This window comes from Coregonus lavaretus (assembly GCF_964263955.1).
Source record: "Coregonus lavaretus genome assembly, chromosome: 21".
NCBI lineage: Eukaryota > Metazoa > Chordata > Actinopteri > Salmoniformes > Salmonidae > Coregonus > Coregonus lavaretus.
The window spans coordinates 19,056,903-19,075,325 of NC_140008.1; the positions used below are offsets into that span (position 1 = coordinate 19,056,903).

Here is an 18,423-nt window from a genome sequence, read left to right on the forward strand (position 1 = left end):
CTCGCTGATCCTCAACACGGGGGCCCCTCAGGGGTGCATGCTCAGTCCCCTCCTGTACTCCCTGTTCCCCCATTACTGCATGGCCAGTAGGAAAAATGTATGCACTAACTGTAAGTCGCTCTGGATAAGAGCGTCTGCTAAATGACTAAAATGTAAATGTAAATGTGTGACTCCAACACCATCATTAAGTTTGCAGACAACACAACAGTGGTAAGCCTGATCACCGACAACGATGAGACAGCCTATAGGGATGAGGTCAGAGACCTGGCCGTGTGGTGCTAGGATAACAACCTCTCCCTCAACGTGATCAAGACAAAGGAGATGATTGTGGAAAAAGGAAAAATAGGACCGAGCATGCCCCCATTCTCATCGACGGGGCTGTAGTGGAGCAGGTTGAGAGCTTCAAGTTCCTTGGTGTCCACATCACCAACAAACTATCATGGTCCAAACACACCAAGACAGTCGTGAAGAGGGCATGACAACACCTATTCCCCCTCAGGAGACTGAAAAGATTTGGCATGGGTCCTCAGTTCCTCAAAAAGTTATACAGCTGCACCATTGAGAGCATCCTGACTGGTTGCATCACTGCCTGGTATGGCAACTGCTAGGCCTCCAACCGCAAGGCACTACAGAGGGTAGTGCGTACGGCCCAGTACATCACTGGGGCCAAGCTTCCTGCCATCCAGGACCTCTATACCAGGCGGTGTCAGAGGAAGGCCCTAAAAATGGTCAAAGACTCCAGCCACCCTAGTCATAGACTGTTCTCTCTGCTACCGCATGGCAAGCGGTACCGCAGCGCCAAGTCTAGGTCCAAAAGTCTTCTTAACAGCTTCTACCCCCAAGTCATAAGACTCCTGAACAGCTAATCAAATGGCTACCCGGATTCCCCCCCCCCCCCCCTCCTACGTGTACATACTGTTATTTTACTGCTGCTCTTTAATTATTTTTATTTTTTATTTATCTATTTTTTCCCTTAACACTTATTTTTCTTAAAACTATATTGTTGGTTAAGGGCTTGTAAGTAAGCATTTCACTGTAAGGTATACACCTGTTGTATTCAGCGCATGTGACAAATATAATTTGATTTGATTTATAGTTATTGAAGGGGAAATATTCTGATCACCTTCATGAGTCACAAATACCAGTAAACCTGCCAATGAGGGCAACCTATAGTAGCACAATTATGATGTGTAAAATAGTAAGGAAAGAGTGGGAGTTAAAAGGCTGAGCGGAAAAGCGTCGACATGTAGGCCCTACGTGGAGAGAGAAAAAAAAACAATGAACGGGTTAAATTTCAGTCATTCGAAGCTTTGAGAAGTAGAAAATAAGTGAAAATTCCTCCGCCTCGGCGACAGAGAAAAATAAAAGTAAAATTCGAAAGGTGGATTTCTAAAACAGTTCCACAATTACAAACACTAAAATATCTCAGTAATCCATTTGAAATGCAATTTTGGTTTGGTGACTGTCAAGTTTATCTTCAAATGTGCCGACACTCAAATATATACTGCTCAGATAGATCCTCCTCTGTAACTTCTGCGGAGGAATATATTTTCCTCTGAGTGACTTCAGTGACGAGGTGAGACGAGAGAAGTGAGGAAAGTGACAACGGTGCTGAAACAAAAACGAATATTTTAAAGTAAAAACAGCCGTAGAGGAAACAAGGGGAACGGGGGCCTTTATTATTTTAACTCAGTAATAGTATTGTTCTTGGCGACACATTTTGAAGTTTAGTTCACCTAACCCGAGACAGAGCTCAGCCTCGCGCTGGCGACTCTATGTGGATTTTACAGAAAATATGGGCCAATTACCCGTTTTCTCTTCGGGCAAAGTATTAGTCATCGTCGTCTGCTGCGTTCGACTTTCTTTGGGTAAGTTACTGAGATAAGTCTTGCTTTTGATACCTTTATATGACCTAAATCGTATTCTCTCACTCATTACTTAGCATCTGATCTGTGCTGGCATGGGGCGAAGCATCTGCACACGCTTCTGCATAATAACTGGGGCTGATTAGGCGACTTTTTGATCCAAAGTAACACATGTCGATAGTTTAGAACTTTGTTACGCGCTTCTAAGCGTCAGTTTAGTGACTTTGTAACAAATAAAGTAGCCAGTTGCAGCTAGCGACAAGGTGAAGAATGGAAAAAAGTTACAGCACAGCTTTACTGTTTTTTTTGGGCAGTTTATTCTTCAGAGTACATTGCTTCTATCTTAAAGTTAGTGTAGCCTACATTACACACACTATATCAAGTAAGATTTGTTGATGGTGTTTAATTATAAATTACATTTAGTTACCATAATTTAGCCTTTGACTTGATGCTCGAGGGCTCGCACTGCTGCCCAGATGTTAGCTAACCAACGCGCTCGCCCAATATAGTTAGTGTGAAAGGAATTCAAAATGGTTGTGCTGTGAAACTCAGAATTAAAACGTACAAATAAATATCTGCTTTGTTATTTAATTGAGTTTGATGGAGTGTAGATTTGACATTTTTTTTCTTATTTTGTTCGTTTTGGGAGACACAACTATAACATCACATATTGCTGATAATCACAATTATCATAACTCTAACAATAGTATTGTTAATACAATACTTTAAATCATTACATAATGAATAATTGGGCTAATAGCAATTATAGCCATACTGAAATTGTTACTATTACTATCTGCTCTGTACTATTATTGCTCCTTTGTGATAGTTACCAAGTTCAACAAAGTACTGCTACAGACTCAACGTCAGAGCACAGTAATGGTGATCAATAACGAAACGCATTAATTCCAGCCAGGTAAGGGACATTAACATAAAACGGATTACATGAGCCATGCTTTTGCCCCGACTTCATGCATGCATGCATGTTTATTTATTTTATTTTTTATTTAACCTTTATTTAACTAGGCAAGTCAGTTAAGAACAAATTCTTATTTACAATGACGGCCTACACCGGCCAAACCTGGAGGACGCTGGGCCAATTGTGCGCCGCCCTATGGGACTCCCAATCACGGCCGGTTGTGATACAGCCTGGAATCGAACCAGGGGCTCTGTAGTGACGCCTCAAGCACTGAGATGCAGTACCTTAGACCGCTGCGCCACTCAGGAGCCCAATGTGACAGTCATTTCTCACGTTTTGGACTTTTGAACAGAGTGACACAAAAGAACACAAGACAACGCAAAGCCGCTGCAGGCAGGAGAAGAAGCGGGTGGAATGTTGCTGTTGGTATTTCTTATTCCTCCCTCTTTCTTTTCCTCTCTCTGACCCTCTCATGCTTTCTCGCTCTCCCCCTCTCCCTCTCTCTCTCACACACACACTCACTCATCCACTCACAGCGTAGCACTCGGCTGTTGCCTCCCTATTGTGTCAAGCAGATGATGTCCCATGAGGATGAAGCTTTTGCCTCTTTTTTGTGGCACACGACATAGTGCTGCCTGCTTGCCTCCACTGCGTGGGTCCATGGCAGCATGTATTTACTCAGGCCAGACAGCATGTGTGTGCACTGAAAAAGCCCAGTGATTGTGCCTGTAACTGCATTGCTTGTTCTGCAGTCCGACCCATACTGGAGCCTGGTGTGAAATGTGATTTATCTGTGACATGCTGCGCCCTCCGCGCGGAACACAAGCATCTGTTTATTGACCTGCCCACAGTTCTGCAGTACTGAGCGCCGGCTCTTCCCACTGCCAGTGGAGGGCACAGTGGTCGGAGCATCAGTTCATCCCAACTCAGTCTGCCTCCAGACAATTTTAATATTGTTCTATGTTTGTTGATTCTTCTTCTTAACCCATTCTCCTACCTAAGCTATAATGTACATATTAGAAGAAAACACCACGTGTGTTTTTGCCCTGTTCTTTTGGTTGGAGTAGTAATAAATGATCTCAAGTTACAGCAGCAAAGAACAGAGCTGTGTGATAAGGTCAACGGGGATGGGCATGTGCTCCAGATATATTTTTAGTAAAGTAGAGGGGAAGCGATCCGATGCAAGGGGGGCTTGGTGTGGTTAATGCATAGAACAAAAGCACGTGCTGCCAAACTGAGCCTGAAGTGGTATCAGTGTTGGATGTGTAGTGGAGGTGGTGAGACGGCAGAATGGAGTTAGAGAAGGGGGTGGGAGGTGCTGCTGTGAAGAGTGGGGGGATTACAGAGCGTTCTGTCTGCACTGTTGAGCAGGTTAGCAAATGAACAGAGAATTAAGATGTCCTACATTCCTGCCCCAGCAGAGCCCAATAATCCTGGAGCCATGAGGGCGGAGCGCTGGTGCCCATGTCCAGGGCTCTACACTACACCCCAGCACCGCAGTGTGAAGGCCACTCTGCCTACAGAGCATGGCCCTCTGTGTACACAGCTTTAGATCGGGGGTGCTAACTCCTCTTCCTAATTGTAACAGCAAGGTTATCATCAGGACTTTATTGTTGCTCTTGGAACTGGGCAATTTGTAACGTCACCGCCCTCGCTGTATGTGACCTACTAGTCCTAGTACAAACCCAGCTTGATGTTGATGCTGCTGTTGATGTGGGCTACAGGCATAAGTAACCCTTGGGCAAAGTTGTTTCGTTTAGCTTAGTTTCTGTGCATGCTAAGCCAAGGTATTTTATTGCAGGATCCCATGCAGGGCTCCAGACTGTGACCATTTAGTCACATTTTGTGACCCTTTGACTTGGCTGTGCGAGTAAAAAAATGATTTGGTCGTATCAGTGCCAGCTTCACATTCTACATGGTCACCTCACTCAAAACATCCTATTTTTTAGGTGGCTAAAGCCATGATTTGGTGAAACAATAAAGTGCATTATCCTTATGAAAGTGTCTACCTGTCCCTGTGTTGAGCAAGCCACTCTCTCTCCTTTGTATAACATTTTCAATCCAATTTGTGCTCAATAGCAACTATTTTACAACCAAGACATTGGTTATGGCTTGAGATGCGGAGCACATTAAATTATTATGCGCGTTGGCCATTGCGATTGCTTATGCCTCATTGGGCGGTAGGCTACAACTGTTTTTTTGGACATTACATTTACTGTTAGATTAATACATGGACTAGTAGTGGGTTTTATATTTAGAGTGAGCGATCTAGCTATTGTGTTTTGAGTTCCCACTTACACAGGTGATGAATTAAGGCGTCCGCGTACATGGGTTCGGTTTGCTTCTAGCAGAACCTGGCTAGGGAAACAAACGTCTGTGCTCGCATACTCCCTAAAGACCTTCGTTTGAAAAACAAGAAAAAAAAGCAACAATATTACTGTTGTTTTTCTGTCTTGAGCCACCGTAGCAACAACATACCCACTAACACTTTCTCAAAATAGGCCGAATTAATCAAAGATAACCTGCCAAAGACCAAAATGAACGAAAACATCACACAATTTCGTCATAATATATGCGCAAACTGTTTCAACTGGGAAGCTTTAGCCCCAAATCAATTAGCTTATGATATTAGTGCACATAAAGATGCAGGCAAGTTTATCTTTATTGAAAAAACGAATCTGAAAATTCTGTAGCCCTAATTTAACAGTAAAATATAACAACAATAGCTTAATTGTCAACCCAACATGCATGACAATCACTGGATTAGGTTGCACATAAAAATATTTAGAATCACTACATGAAAAGATGATTTAACAACGTATTTCTTGAATACCATCTTAGTAGTCTATTAGACTTTTTTAAATAAAGCACTGCGAATGACTTTATAAGATTATACTAATTTGTTCTATTGCGTGACGCTGTGGAAAAAATTGGTGCGACCAAATCATGGGCTTGTGCCACCATTCGTGTGCACTCTTTGTCAGTGTCTCGTAATTACTTCCGCATCTCTCTCCTCAGTGATTAGTTCAAAGCCAAATCCGTCACTCATTCCCTCTCCGCAATGGGACCTAACTAACAGAGCCTCCCCTCCCCAGGGTTTTGGAGTGGTTTCAGTGACAAAGCAGTGGTGAGCGTTGAGGGAGGAACCAACGTGTGCCAGCCAGCTGCACAGCCAAATGCCAAGGCCCCTGACCCTGACTACACATATTGTTTGTTTGTATGTCCTTGATCTGATCTTAAAATGGACAGAGAACAACATACAGTGCACAGACCAATGCACAAATACACAGAGACAGAACGAGAGAGAGGGAAAGCAAGTGAGAGGGAGAGAGAGCGTAGGAGCGAGAGAGAGATTCACTTCCATTTCTACGAATGTGGGAATTCCATTGTCTAGCCCACACAGTCTGTCTGACCGCAGTCACGCATGCTTCTGCTCACGCCACTACACGTGTGTGGTGGAGGAGTCATTACTGGCTCTCTCTCTGTGTGTGTGTCTGGCCTAGTGGCCTGGCCTGAAGGATGAGGAGTATGTTTTAGTCATCTCATCTGTGTGTTAAATACCATTTGGGTTCCCCCCCCGCTCCTCTCCAACTGACCCCAGTTTTCCTTAGCCGCCTGGTTCTTATCATGTCTACAATCCCAGGAAATTCCCCTAAACCAGCTTTCACTGATAGAATAGGAGAGCCTCCATTAGGGGAGAAGAAAGAATGTCAGTTTTAGTTACAATAGGCTGGTAAAAGGTATTTCAAATCAAATCAAATCAAATTTTATTGGTCACATGCGCCGAATACAACAGGTGCAGACATTACAGTGAAATGCTTACTTACAGCCCTTAACCAACAGTGCATTTATTTTAAACAAAAAAAGTAAGAATAAAACAACAACAAAAAAAGTGTTGAGAAAAAAAAGAGCAGAAGTAAAATAAAGTGACAGTAGGGAGGCTATATATACAGTAAAATAAAGTGACAGTAGGGAGGCTATATATACAGGGGGGTACCGTTGCAGAGTCAATGTGCGGGGGCACCGGCTAGTTGAGGTAGTTGAGGTAATATGTACATGTGGGTAGAGTTAAAGTGACTATGCATAAATACTTAACAGAGTAGCAGCAGCGTAAAAAAGGATGGGGTGGGGGGGCAGTGCAAATAGTCCGGGTAGCCATGATTAGCTGTTCAGGAGTCTTATGGCTTGGGGGTAGAAGCTGTTGAGAAGTCTTTTGGACCTAGACTTGGCACTCCGGTACCGCTTGCCGTGCGGTAGCAGAGAGAACAGTCTATGACTAGGGTGGCTGGAGTCTTTGACAATTTTGAGGGCCTTCCTCTGACACCGCCTGGTATAGAGGTCCTAGATGGCAGGGAGCTTTGCCCCAGTGATGTACTGGGCCGTACGCACTACCCTCTGTAGTGCCTTGCGGTCAGAGGCCAAGCAGTTGCCATACCAGGCGGTGATGCAACCAGTCAGGATGCTCTCGATGGTGCAGCTGTAGAATTTTTTGAGGATCTGAGGATATTTGTCAGTGGGGTCTGTGGTGGTATTGTTTGTTTGCTTGTTGGGTCTGTGTGAGAGGAGTGGGGCTGAGCTGCAGTGGGGAGGATCCTCTCCTCCCTCTCCACCCTCTCCCAGAGTCAGAGCCCGGGCTGGTGGCCTGCTTCAGAATGGAAATGGAGTAATTAGTGTCAGCCCCTCCCAAATCCTGTGAGATCATTGCGCCTGGCATTGTGACAGCATGTATGTGGACTGGAGCTTGTCAAACCAGTCAGGGGAAAGAGCTTTCTCCGCTGCTTACTCGCTCACTCTCTCCTTCCCACCCTTTCTCTCCCTGTTGCTCTTTTTAGCGCTCCTCCTTATACTATTTTGATATCCTTATCCTCAGTTGCCCATTGTCTACTGTCTTTCTTTACCCCTGTATGTTCTGCTTCCTGCTTTCTGTCTATTTCTCTCCTTCGTGTCTAAAAAGTTAACAATTGTGGATGACCGTGGTGGCTGGCTGGAGCAGTTTTTTCTGAAGTATTTCCTATTTAATGAGCCAATGTCAGTAGAGAGAGAATGAAACCCCAGATGCGAACTTCACTGTTCAGTCACGTTCATATCTTTGGCACCACAATGACCAAAAATGAGACGGCATAGGAAAAGTGTGTCTGCATGTAGAGCTTCCAAGTACATTTTAGGCCTAAGTACTGTAAATAATTTGTTGACATGCATTTTCATGCAAATATCCCATTGATAATCAGTGCATAGCCTATTTATGCCTATGTGCGGTTAATGCACATAGGCTAAGCTATCACAAGTTAGGATCAGCCTTGAATGATCAGTCATATGGAGACGAAAGTGAAGGATCCAGACAGGGAGTGACCTCGGTGTGATCAGTGATGTCTTACTGTCTCGTAGCATGAATAATGGGGGGTATTATGTTCGTGGTCAGTCATCATGCAAAGTCACACGTGATATCACAGCCTAGCTGTACGCAGCACAGCAGTATCTGGTGTGATGTCAGCTGATTATTTACTGGCCTCATGAGATGTGTGTGTCTTGCCTCAGGTGTTCCAGGCTCATTCTTTTGCTCTAAATTGTAGTGTGGTTGTGTTTAATACCACTGTTCCTAAATCTGATATTAAACAATAACCACTATGATGGACTGAGTTTATATCTGTGATTCTTTGAACAGTCTGATTCCAAATATTACTCAGTTGTTCAAAATATGTTTTGATGAAGAACTAGGCTTGTCCTTTAAAGTCGGAGTAGCTCCAGATTTTTGTGAGCTTTCATGTACTTCTTCCTTTCCGAATGGTGCATACAATATGTGACAGTCTTGTTACAAGAAGTAGTGTTAATGCTGAGCACACTTCCTGTGCATTGATGACGCGGCCGTCAAGTGAGGGTTGACATTGACATCTTCCAGGAAAGAGTGCTGTGTTTTGGGTTTCGGCAGTGACTCTGCCACTGGTTGATTATGGCAGTGAACCCCAGGCTAAGATTCAGACTACATTAAATCAAACATCAACATTTATTTCTATTTTTACCTCAAACCTCCTGCGGGCCGGATTGAATGGGCCGTAGTTTGTCTTACTACGGTAAGCTTCATAATGTAAAATATTGTGACAGGTGAAATGAAGTATACAATCTGCTTTATCTCCTAACATATTGCACAAGTTGACTGCAGGTATTAATTTAAAAAGTAGCTACAAATATTCAAATTTATTGAAGAACTTCAAATAAATAGTTTTGACGGTATTGAAAAAAACATCCCGTGGCTTTTTCCAAACACCCCGGTATACCGCCCAAGCCTAACCACCACCTGGTATGCATCAGGACCACTTTAGTTCCATCTCTGGTTGCATCCTCACCACACAATAGAGGAAGTGTTTTTTTAAACTGTTTTTTTTGTAACCTTTATTTTGACAGGGAAGTCACGCTGAGTGTCTGACTGGCAGTCAGATCAGGGTTTCCCAAACTCGGTCCTGGGCCCCTACGGGTGCTGGTCTGTATTGTTTTTTGCCCTAGCACTACACAGCTGATTCAAATCATCAAAGCTTGATGAAGAGTTGGTTATTTGAATCAGCTGTGTAGTGCTAGGACAAAAACCAAAACGTGCACCCGGGGGGGAGGGGGAGGCACCGAGTTTGGGAAACCCTGAGATAGATGAGCATTGTGGTCTCTATCAAGGCTCAATGATGTGTCTCTCTGCTGCATGTTTACTGGCTGACCCATCTGGCTCTTGTAGTTTCCTATGTTAATATGATCCCCTGGGGTTGGGTGGCAGGACTGGTGAGATCTGCGTGAGTTTGGATGCTATAAGACTGAAATATATTAGGATTGAAAAAAAGGCATGTTTTCAAGAGGATTCTGAATAAACAGATAGATGAAGGCCTATTGGAAAGAATCACTGAAGTTATTCATCAGGTTGTGTGTTCTTGACTGATGTGTTCTATTTCTGTCTGTTGCAGCTCTCCAGTGTCTTGATGCTGTTAAGCCGTGTGTGAACAATGCTACGTGTGCCACCTTCACCAACGGGACAGGATACTGCAGGTAAGACTGGTTTGGCTGAGGAGAAACCCCTCAGGTGGTTGTTGGGTCCAGGACCAACCCAACCCAAGGATCACTGAGTAATAACAGTACTGGGAGCCCCACCAAAACATATACTTCTACCTCCAAGCTGTTTTTTAAAGAGAGGGGGATCTCCCAAGCCATACATTTTCAAAGGGGTCTCATGTTGCCAAATTAATGAAGACACTTTCACTGTATTCAATGGTAATGGTTTACTGTCTGCAGTTATTTTGGTTTGTCATGATATATGCCTAGTGCCTTTGACAGTGCTTGTAATTATGAACTTACTTAGCAGAGAAAGAACGGACACTCCGAATCTGATCACCAATTATGGAAACACACAGCAGAACCTATCACGTTTCATGTAATGGGATGTGAATCACACTCTGTTTCTGTTCCCAGACCTGTGGAATCTGAAAGGTTGGCTGCTTCCAAAATAAATAGAAAACATCTATGCTATAGTCAATGTTTTCAATTCAACTGCAAAGCAAATATGTTCCACTACAGGTGTATGGAGTCCATTATTAGGGCCCTATAAAATCTGTTTTATTTTTTCCCAAATTCCTTTTTCTCCGTTTTAGTTTTTCCAGGTGTAATTTTTTTGGGGGTTTCGCTCTCAAAATCACACCTTTTTGGATGTTTTAAGTACACAGAAATTCTTAAACCACATCAGGAGACATCAAAAAGTTATACAGCTGCACCATCGAGAGCATCCTGACTGGTTGCATCACCGCCTGGTATGGCAACTGCTCGGCCTCCGACCGCAAGGCACTACAGAGGGTAGTGCATACGGCCCAGTACATCACTGCCAAGCTTCCTGCCATCCAGGACCTCTATACCACGTGGTGTCAGAGGAAGGCCCTAAAAATTGCCAAAGACTCCAGGCACCCTAGTTATGGACTGTTCTCTCTTCTACCGCACGGCAGCCGGTACCGGAGCGCCAAGTCTAGGTCCAAAAGGCTTCTTAACAGCTTCTATCCCCAAGCCATAAGACTCCTGAACAGCTAATCAAATGGCTACCCGGACTATTTGCATTGTCAAATAGTCCCCCCCCCCCCTAGTAAGTTGAATACATTATTTGATTTTATACTAACTAAGTTCAATACATTTTTGAGTATTGTTGAATTCCATTTTAATGTCTGGATTCCGTGATTCCGTCTGCATTCTCCGCGTTGTGGATTTTTTAGGACCCTACCTTGTGTCCGCCTCTGGTCTAGAACAAGACCCTAACCTTGAACTAGGCCTAGCTTTCACCATCCGTGGTTGTAATGAGAGGGAATAGGAGGACAAGTGAGCCAAAGACAAAGAACACTGAAAAGACCGCTTGAGTCACATACTGGTTTTAACGGTGACTTGTGTAACTGGCTGACTGCCCCAGAAGGAAGTTTCAACATTCGAGTTTGTCCCTCTTCTCTATTATCTATTTTAATTAATTTACTCCTTTGTCCCATATCAGGCAGCGGGCTGCTACTCCTGAAGAGAAGAGTCTTTCAGTCCAAGGCCAGTCGGGTGACAGAGCAGGGCAACTGTTGGACTGATTAACCAGTCAGACGGCACACAGTCCCAGCTCCCTCCCTCCCGCTGGCCGACCTCAAAGGAGTCATTGTGTGAAAATCCCATTATGTGTTTATTAGACTTCCAACGTATTAAAAGTCAAGCAGTGAAAAATAAACAGCGGTTGGTCCATCCCACCCCCCAAGACAAGTGCAATTATGGAATGTACAGCAGCCCAGGGGTCAGAGTTAATTATGAAGACTACTGTTGTGTTGATATGCTGTCTTTAGGACAAGGCCGAAAACTGCCGGGGAACGAGGGAGGCAGGCTGAAATGTGCTCCAAGACAGATTGATGGCTGCCAGTTGGCTTTTGTGCAAAGGGAACAGGAGGATACAGAGAAGAAAATAGGGGAACATTCAGCTGATGCTTAGTAATGCTTTTTCTTGGAGGTGACACCCAAGCACTCCTTTCTGTCTGTCTTTTTGCTTACTGGGAAACTAATGGGAGAAAGATGAGTCTGGGAGGGAGAGGCTGGCTGGCAGAGCAGGGTGTGTTTAAGCTGTTGGACCGGTGGGACTACAAGCCTTCAGCCAGGGTGTGAGAAAGAGGCGTGTGTCACCACTGTGTTTGTGTGTCACTGTCTGTTGAGCCTGGGCTTTCGTTAGTGCCCAAGTGTACTGGTAAGTCACAGCAAAGTGTGTTGATCTTTAGGATTTCGAAAACATAAGGTACGCTACACCAATAAGGTCCAAAAAGAATGGAATGGAATGGATGATATTCAAAGTTAAAGTACAATGGAACATTCACAGGATTAGGGTTGCAAAACTGCCGGTAATTTACCAAAGTTACTGGAATCGTCTGTAATTTTGGTAATTAACAGAAAATCTATGGCAATCTATGGTAACTTTAGTAATTTAGCTTTTAAGTTGTTATTCATATATAGAATTCATTTGTTATATCTGTGTCCATTTTTTTATTTTTCTAGTGTATACACCATATGGTTCAAGAGAAAATAGCCTAATTAATGTAAAACAAGTATCTAATCAACAATGGCATTATTTTCAATTAAATCTGCAACTCTTCCAACTATTGACTTTTTTTCACAACTGCCACCAGTTTGACGCCAAAACATTTACAACAAAGACATATTGATATAGTAAAATAAATAACTTGTGGTTAAGAGCGTTGTGCCAGTAACCAAAAGGTCGCTGGTTCTAATCCCCTAGCCGACTAGGTGAAATATCTGTCGATGTGCCCTTGAGCAAGGCACTTAACCCTAATTGCTCATGTAAGTCGCTCTGGATAAGTGCATCTGCTAAATGACAAAAATATATATATATATATAAGGGATATTTCATGCTGAAACCCTCATATTAAACACTAATGGTATTCACTAAGTTGATGGTTTGTATTGTTCTACAGCTTTATCATGACATTTTATTTTAAAATCATCTTATTTTATTATTTTATATATTTTACATTTGATAAGGCCACAGAGGGCCAGAGATAGACGCCTGTGATAATCTGAAGTACCCAAAAGGGCCACTAGATGTCTTGAGAACTTTCAAGGATTTTATGTAATTTATAAAAATTCTGGTAGTGTACTGGTAAACTTAAAAAGTTTCCAGTAATACAGTACCAGTCAAACGTTTGGACACACCTACTCATTCAAGAGTTTTTCTTTATTTTTACTATTTTATACATTGTACAATAATAGTGAAGACATCAAAACTATGAAAAAACACATATGGAATCATGTAGTAACCAAAAAAGTGTTAAACAAATCAAGATATATTTGAGAATCTTCAAATAGCCACCCTTTACCTTTATGACATCTTTGCACACTCGTGGCATTCTCTCAACCAGCTTCACCTGGAATGCGTTTCCAACAGTCTTGAAGGAGTTCCCACATATGCTGAGCACGTGTTTGCTGCTTTTCCTTCACTCTGCTGTCCGACTCATCCCAACCCATCTCAATTGGGTTGAGGTCAGGGGGATTGTGGAGGCCAGGTCATCTGATGCAGCACTCCATCACTCTCCTTCTTGGTAAAATAGCCCTTACACAGCCTGGAGGTGTGTTGGGTCATTGTCCTGTTGAAAAACAAATGATAGTCCCACTAAGTCCAAACCAGATGGGATGGCGTATCTCTGCAGAATCCTGTGGTAGCCATGCTGGTTAAGTGTGCCATGAATTCTAAATAAATCACAGACAGTGTCACCAGCAAAGCACCCCCACACCATAACACCTCCTCCTCCATGCTTTACGGTGGGAAATACACTGGCAGAGATCATCCGTTCACCCACACCGCGTCTCACAAAGACACAGCTGTTGGAACCAAAAATCACAAATTTGGACTCCAGACCAAAGGACACATTTCCACCGGTCTAATGTCCATTGCTTGTGTTTCTTTGCCCAAGCAGGTCTCTTCTTCTTTTTGGTGTCCTTTAGTAATAGTTTTCTTTTGCAGCAATTCGACCATGAAGGCCTGATTCACACAGTCCCCTCTGAAAAGTTGATGTTGAGGTGTCTGTGACTTGAACTCTGGGAAGCATTTATTTGGGCTGCAATTTCTGAGGCTGGTAACTCTAATGAACTTATCCTCTGCAGCAGAGGTAACTCTGGGTCTTCCATTCCTGTGGCGGTCCTCATGAGAGCCAGTTTCATCAAAGCGCTTGATGGTTTTTGCGACTGCACTTGAAGAAACTTTCAAAGTTCTTGAAAGTTTCCGTATTGACTGACCTTCATGTCTTGAAGTAATGATGGACTATAGTTTCTCTTTCCTTATTTGAGCTGTTCTTGCCATAATATGGACTTGGTCTTTTACCAAATAGGGCTATCTTCTGTACAACCCCCCCTACCTTGTCACAACACAACTGATTGGCTCAAACGCATTAAGAAATTCCACAAATTAACTTTTAAGAAGGCACACCTGTTAATTGAAATGCATTCCAGGTGACTACCTCATGAAGATGGTTGAGAGAATGCCAAGAGTTTGCAAAGCTGTCATCAAGGCAAAGGGTGGATATTTGAAGAATCTCAAATATAAAGTATATTTTGATTTAACACGTTTTTGGTTACTACATGATTCCATGTGTTATTTCATAGTTTTGATGTCTTCACTATTATTCTACAATGTAAAAATAAAGAAAAACCCTTGAATGAGTAGGTGTGTCCAAACTTTTGACTGGTAGTGTATATACCCTCCCTTTGCAACCCTACACAGGATAGATTTTGAGTTGGGCCTAGTACCTGAGCACAGCAACCCAAGGGTGAGAGTGATGGCATCCAAACCTTTTTTTCCCTGAACAAGACCCCCTTGTCTACTGCAGTGCCATGGTGCAAGCTGATTAATTATCTCTGTCTCAACAGAACAGAGAAGGAGAGAGAGTTTGGTGTGTAGTAGTTGGTTTGATCTGACAGATATAATTTGCCTTGGGGCAGAGTGACGAAGAAAGAGGAGTAAAGAAAGGAGGATGTCTCTTTAGCAGTAATTTGAGGAGAGTATCTCAGAGCAGACTTGTCACTGATGAGAGGTGCGAGAGGGGGGTGGGGAGGAGAAAGGAGAGGGACAGAAATTACCCTGTCTGTCAATCATCCCTCACTCTGCCGGGCTAGATGCCTCTGGATACAACTCATCTGGCCTCTTAATCCGCTCTCTCTCCCTCAATTTATCCCCCTTCATTATTCCCACCATCTCTTCCCTTTCTCTTCATTTAACCCCTCCACCCTACTTTTTGTCTGTCTCAGACCCTCAAATCCTCCATTACTCCTTGTCTTTGCCCCACTGACTTAACCTTACCCCCTTTCTACCCCTGTCTATATATGTCAGTCCTCTTTCTCCCTCACTCCTTTCACTGTAACCACTCCATACCGCTTCTCCTCTACTCCCCTCCAGCAGACCAGCACACACACAACCACAGCAGCTGATAACACACACACACACACTGAGTGTCCAGGCAAACCCATCACCAAAACCTGAGTTAACAAAACCCTGTGATTTTGAAGAAACAAACCCAATGGCGTTGATTTTCTGCACAGTCCACTTGCCCACCACAGATCAATGAGATGTACTGACAGAATGAAACCACACAAATAAGAGACTAAAGCCAGGCCCAGGGGCACATTGAGATAAGGGAGTGGCTGGCCTGACAGTGGGGCAGGGAAAGAGCTGAAGTGTGGCTGGCACAGAGGGCTAAGAAAGGGGTCTGCCGGTGGGGGTGTTGTGGATGTTAGAGTGGGGTATGACTAGGGCTGTGTGTATGGTCTATGGGAGGGGTCAGGATGGGGTGGACACGAGACCATTCATCATCGTCAACTCACTAGATAGGGTCAACATGGCCCGCTGGCCAAGAGGGACTGTCCCTTTTGTGTGTCTCCCCCCCACACCCACTCTCAATCTGAAAGGGAGGAAGCCCTACAGAAGAGTGGGGAATGTAACAACCAGATTCTAAACCCACAAGACACTGCAGTGACAAGAGTTGTGGTGATAATGACAACAATGATGAGGTGAAGCCACTCTGAAACCATCCCACTGTAACCAGCTAAACTAGGCTAACCATGTGAAGTTTAATATGAGAGCCTGTTCAAATGCCCAGTGGTTGTAAGACCTCAATGAAAGATGTTGGCCTCAGGCCTCCTAGAGATTCATAACTAAATGACACCACACAACAGAGGAAAGCAGATGTAGCATACTGAATCAAAATGGATTCCTTCTTCTGTCTGTCAGATCTTGATTATTTTGGTGTGTGCTTTTAAATACAGTGTGCTATTTTACCACAGCCCAACATCAGACTCCACCCTCCGAAAGTCTCTTTTTCTCTCCTCTCCTTTCATTACTTCTCTACTTCATCTCCTTACAAGCCACCCTTTTTTTTCTCTATTAATTTCTGGCCGTTCGCAACTTCGCACCCCTCCCCTTTTCATCGCTTGTGTTGTTTTTTGCAGCCTTTCTTCTCTTTATGAAAGTGTTTGCTTCCAAAAATACTACTCTAACATTTCCTCTGAGTAAAGAGCATGGAAGGGAGTGAGCAAAAAGGAATGAGAGAGTTTGTTTTATTGTAAAGTAGCCAAGAAAGACTTTTCCCATTATGCCGTGTCCTATAGCCTAGATCTTATAAAAAGAGACACACATCTCAAAATCTTTTCAACCAACACCATTATTTTTGGTTTTGAATTGTTACTTTCTACTGTAGAATATATACTACATACTTGCACCAGAGAGACCACCTACGCTCCAGTCCAACCAGCCTAAGCGAATGTGGCGAGTGTGAAATGTGAGCAGGAGCACCCTGTTTATGCAGCCCGGACTATGTGTGACGGCCGGAGGGAGAGTGGCTGTTGGCTGTCCCCAACAAAAAATGTTTTGGGGTCGACCGAAAGTCGTTTGTTCTTTCGACCAAATTTCTTTAAAGTGTATTTTTCCATATATAGACACACCTTATGTGTTTTAATAAAATCTATTATATGCATTGAGCTTGTCTGATGCTTTAAGCTTATGGGTTGATGAATAAGACAAATGCCTCAAAAGGGCACCAGAGATCTAGATACCCAGAATAAAAAAAACTTAACCTGACCCAACTATTCTCCTCCCGCTCCTGCTGGCTTTTGCAGATTCTGCCATTACTCTCCTGAAGTTGCTGGTAATAGGCTACACGAGGAGTCGGCAAGCTTTCGCATGTGGAATGCCAATTTATCTTACCATTTCTACCGATCTGCGTGCCAGTTATGGTTTTTATATGCACATTTTCGTGAAACAGTTTAATTTAATTTATAATAATCTCTTCATATCTCAAAATCGTAATGTGGTTAATCAAAATTCTATCCAAATCTAAATGAAAATGATACAAACCTAAAAAGTAACTTCTATTGCCATTGCCAACTATCTAAAAATAGCCTACGTAAAGCCAACAAATAAAAACATTGCAGCATGTAGGTAGAAAATATCCTGATTTTAAAATAAATATCCTATAAATCACATTGGCTACACATGGCCTGTCTGCAATGAACTTGAAACATTGTATCAACTACTAACTTGGGTCGGCCTGAAGCTTGCACTAGCAAACTTGCAATATTGTATAAAATATTCTGGGCCCTCAGAGTTTCCTGCGCCAGTGAGCTCGGGACAGACACAGCTGTAGGCTATTTGCGCAAGCGATAAGAAGCGGTGATTGACTTAGGCAGGAGCTCACCGGAGCTGAGTACCGGCACCTAAAATGTTCTATTGCTTGAGCTCCTGTTCCTCTTATAGAATATTATCTCAAAAGTATTGTGGAGCTCCTGCACCTAAATATAAACAGTCCCAGCACCCAAAATGAGTACCGGAACCTATTTCAGTCCAAGTCGAGCACTGATAAGAAGTAATCAGGTAGGCCTATTTTATGACGTTTCCACTGGATCAGAGCATGACATTTTTCACGTTCATGCTGAGTGGTGATCGAAAGGGAGAGAGCTGGAAATATTTTTCAAATAGGCTACCTTTGAGGAACTATTGTCATTCTCCAATGGATGTAAAAACAGACTTTGTTTACTTGCTGTTTGAGGCGAAGAAAAAAAAAATGCACAAGGTCCTCAACTCCAACAATTAATCCACAGATAAAAGGGTAAACCTAGTTAGTTTCTAGTAATCTCTCTTCCGTCAGTCTTCTTCTTCTGACTTTATATGGTGGTTGGCAACCAATTTTAAGGTGCATTACCACCACAAACTGGACTGGAGTGTGGACCGCAGTTCAGCTTTCAATCACCCATGTGGGTATACAGTGCCTTCAGAAAGTATTCAGACCCCTTGACTTTTTCCACATTTTGTTAGGTTACAGCCTTATTCTAAAATTTATAAAATAGTTTTTTTCCCTTCATCAATCTACACACAATACCCCATAATGACAAAGCAAAAACAGGTTTTTAGAAACTGAAATATCACATTTACATAAGTATTCAGACCCTTTACTCAGTACTTTGTTTAAGCACCTTTGGCAGCGATTACAACCTCGTATTCTTGGGTATGACGCTACAAGTTTCGCACACATGTATTTGGGGAGTTTCTCCCATTCTTCTCTGCAGATCCTCTCAAGCTCTGTCAGGTTGGATGCGGAGCGTCGCTGCACA

The 18,423-nt window shown here is 43.1% G+C and overlaps 1 protein-coding gene across 4 annotated transcripts in view; it reads left to right on the plus strand.

Annotated features, from left to right (window-relative positions):
* The first annotated feature begins 1,345 nt into the window (after positions 1–1,345).
* Positions 1,346–18,423, plus strand: part of LOC311148898 (uncharacterized protein) — a 62,194-nt gene continuing 45,116 nt past the window's right edge. For 2 of the 4 annotated variants that reach the window (XM_084185912.1, XM_084185914.1), the window contains exons 1-2: positions 1,346–1,868; positions 9,726–9,807. In XM_084185912.1, coding sequence (XP_084042038.1) covers positions 1,796–1,868; positions 9,726–9,807 — 155 coding nt within the window. In that variant the 5' untranslated portion in view covers positions 1,346–1,795. The remainder of the gene's footprint in view (positions 1,869–9,725; positions 9,808–18,423) is intronic. The other 2 variants (XM_084185913.1, XM_084185915.1) reach the window with 1 other exon arrangement.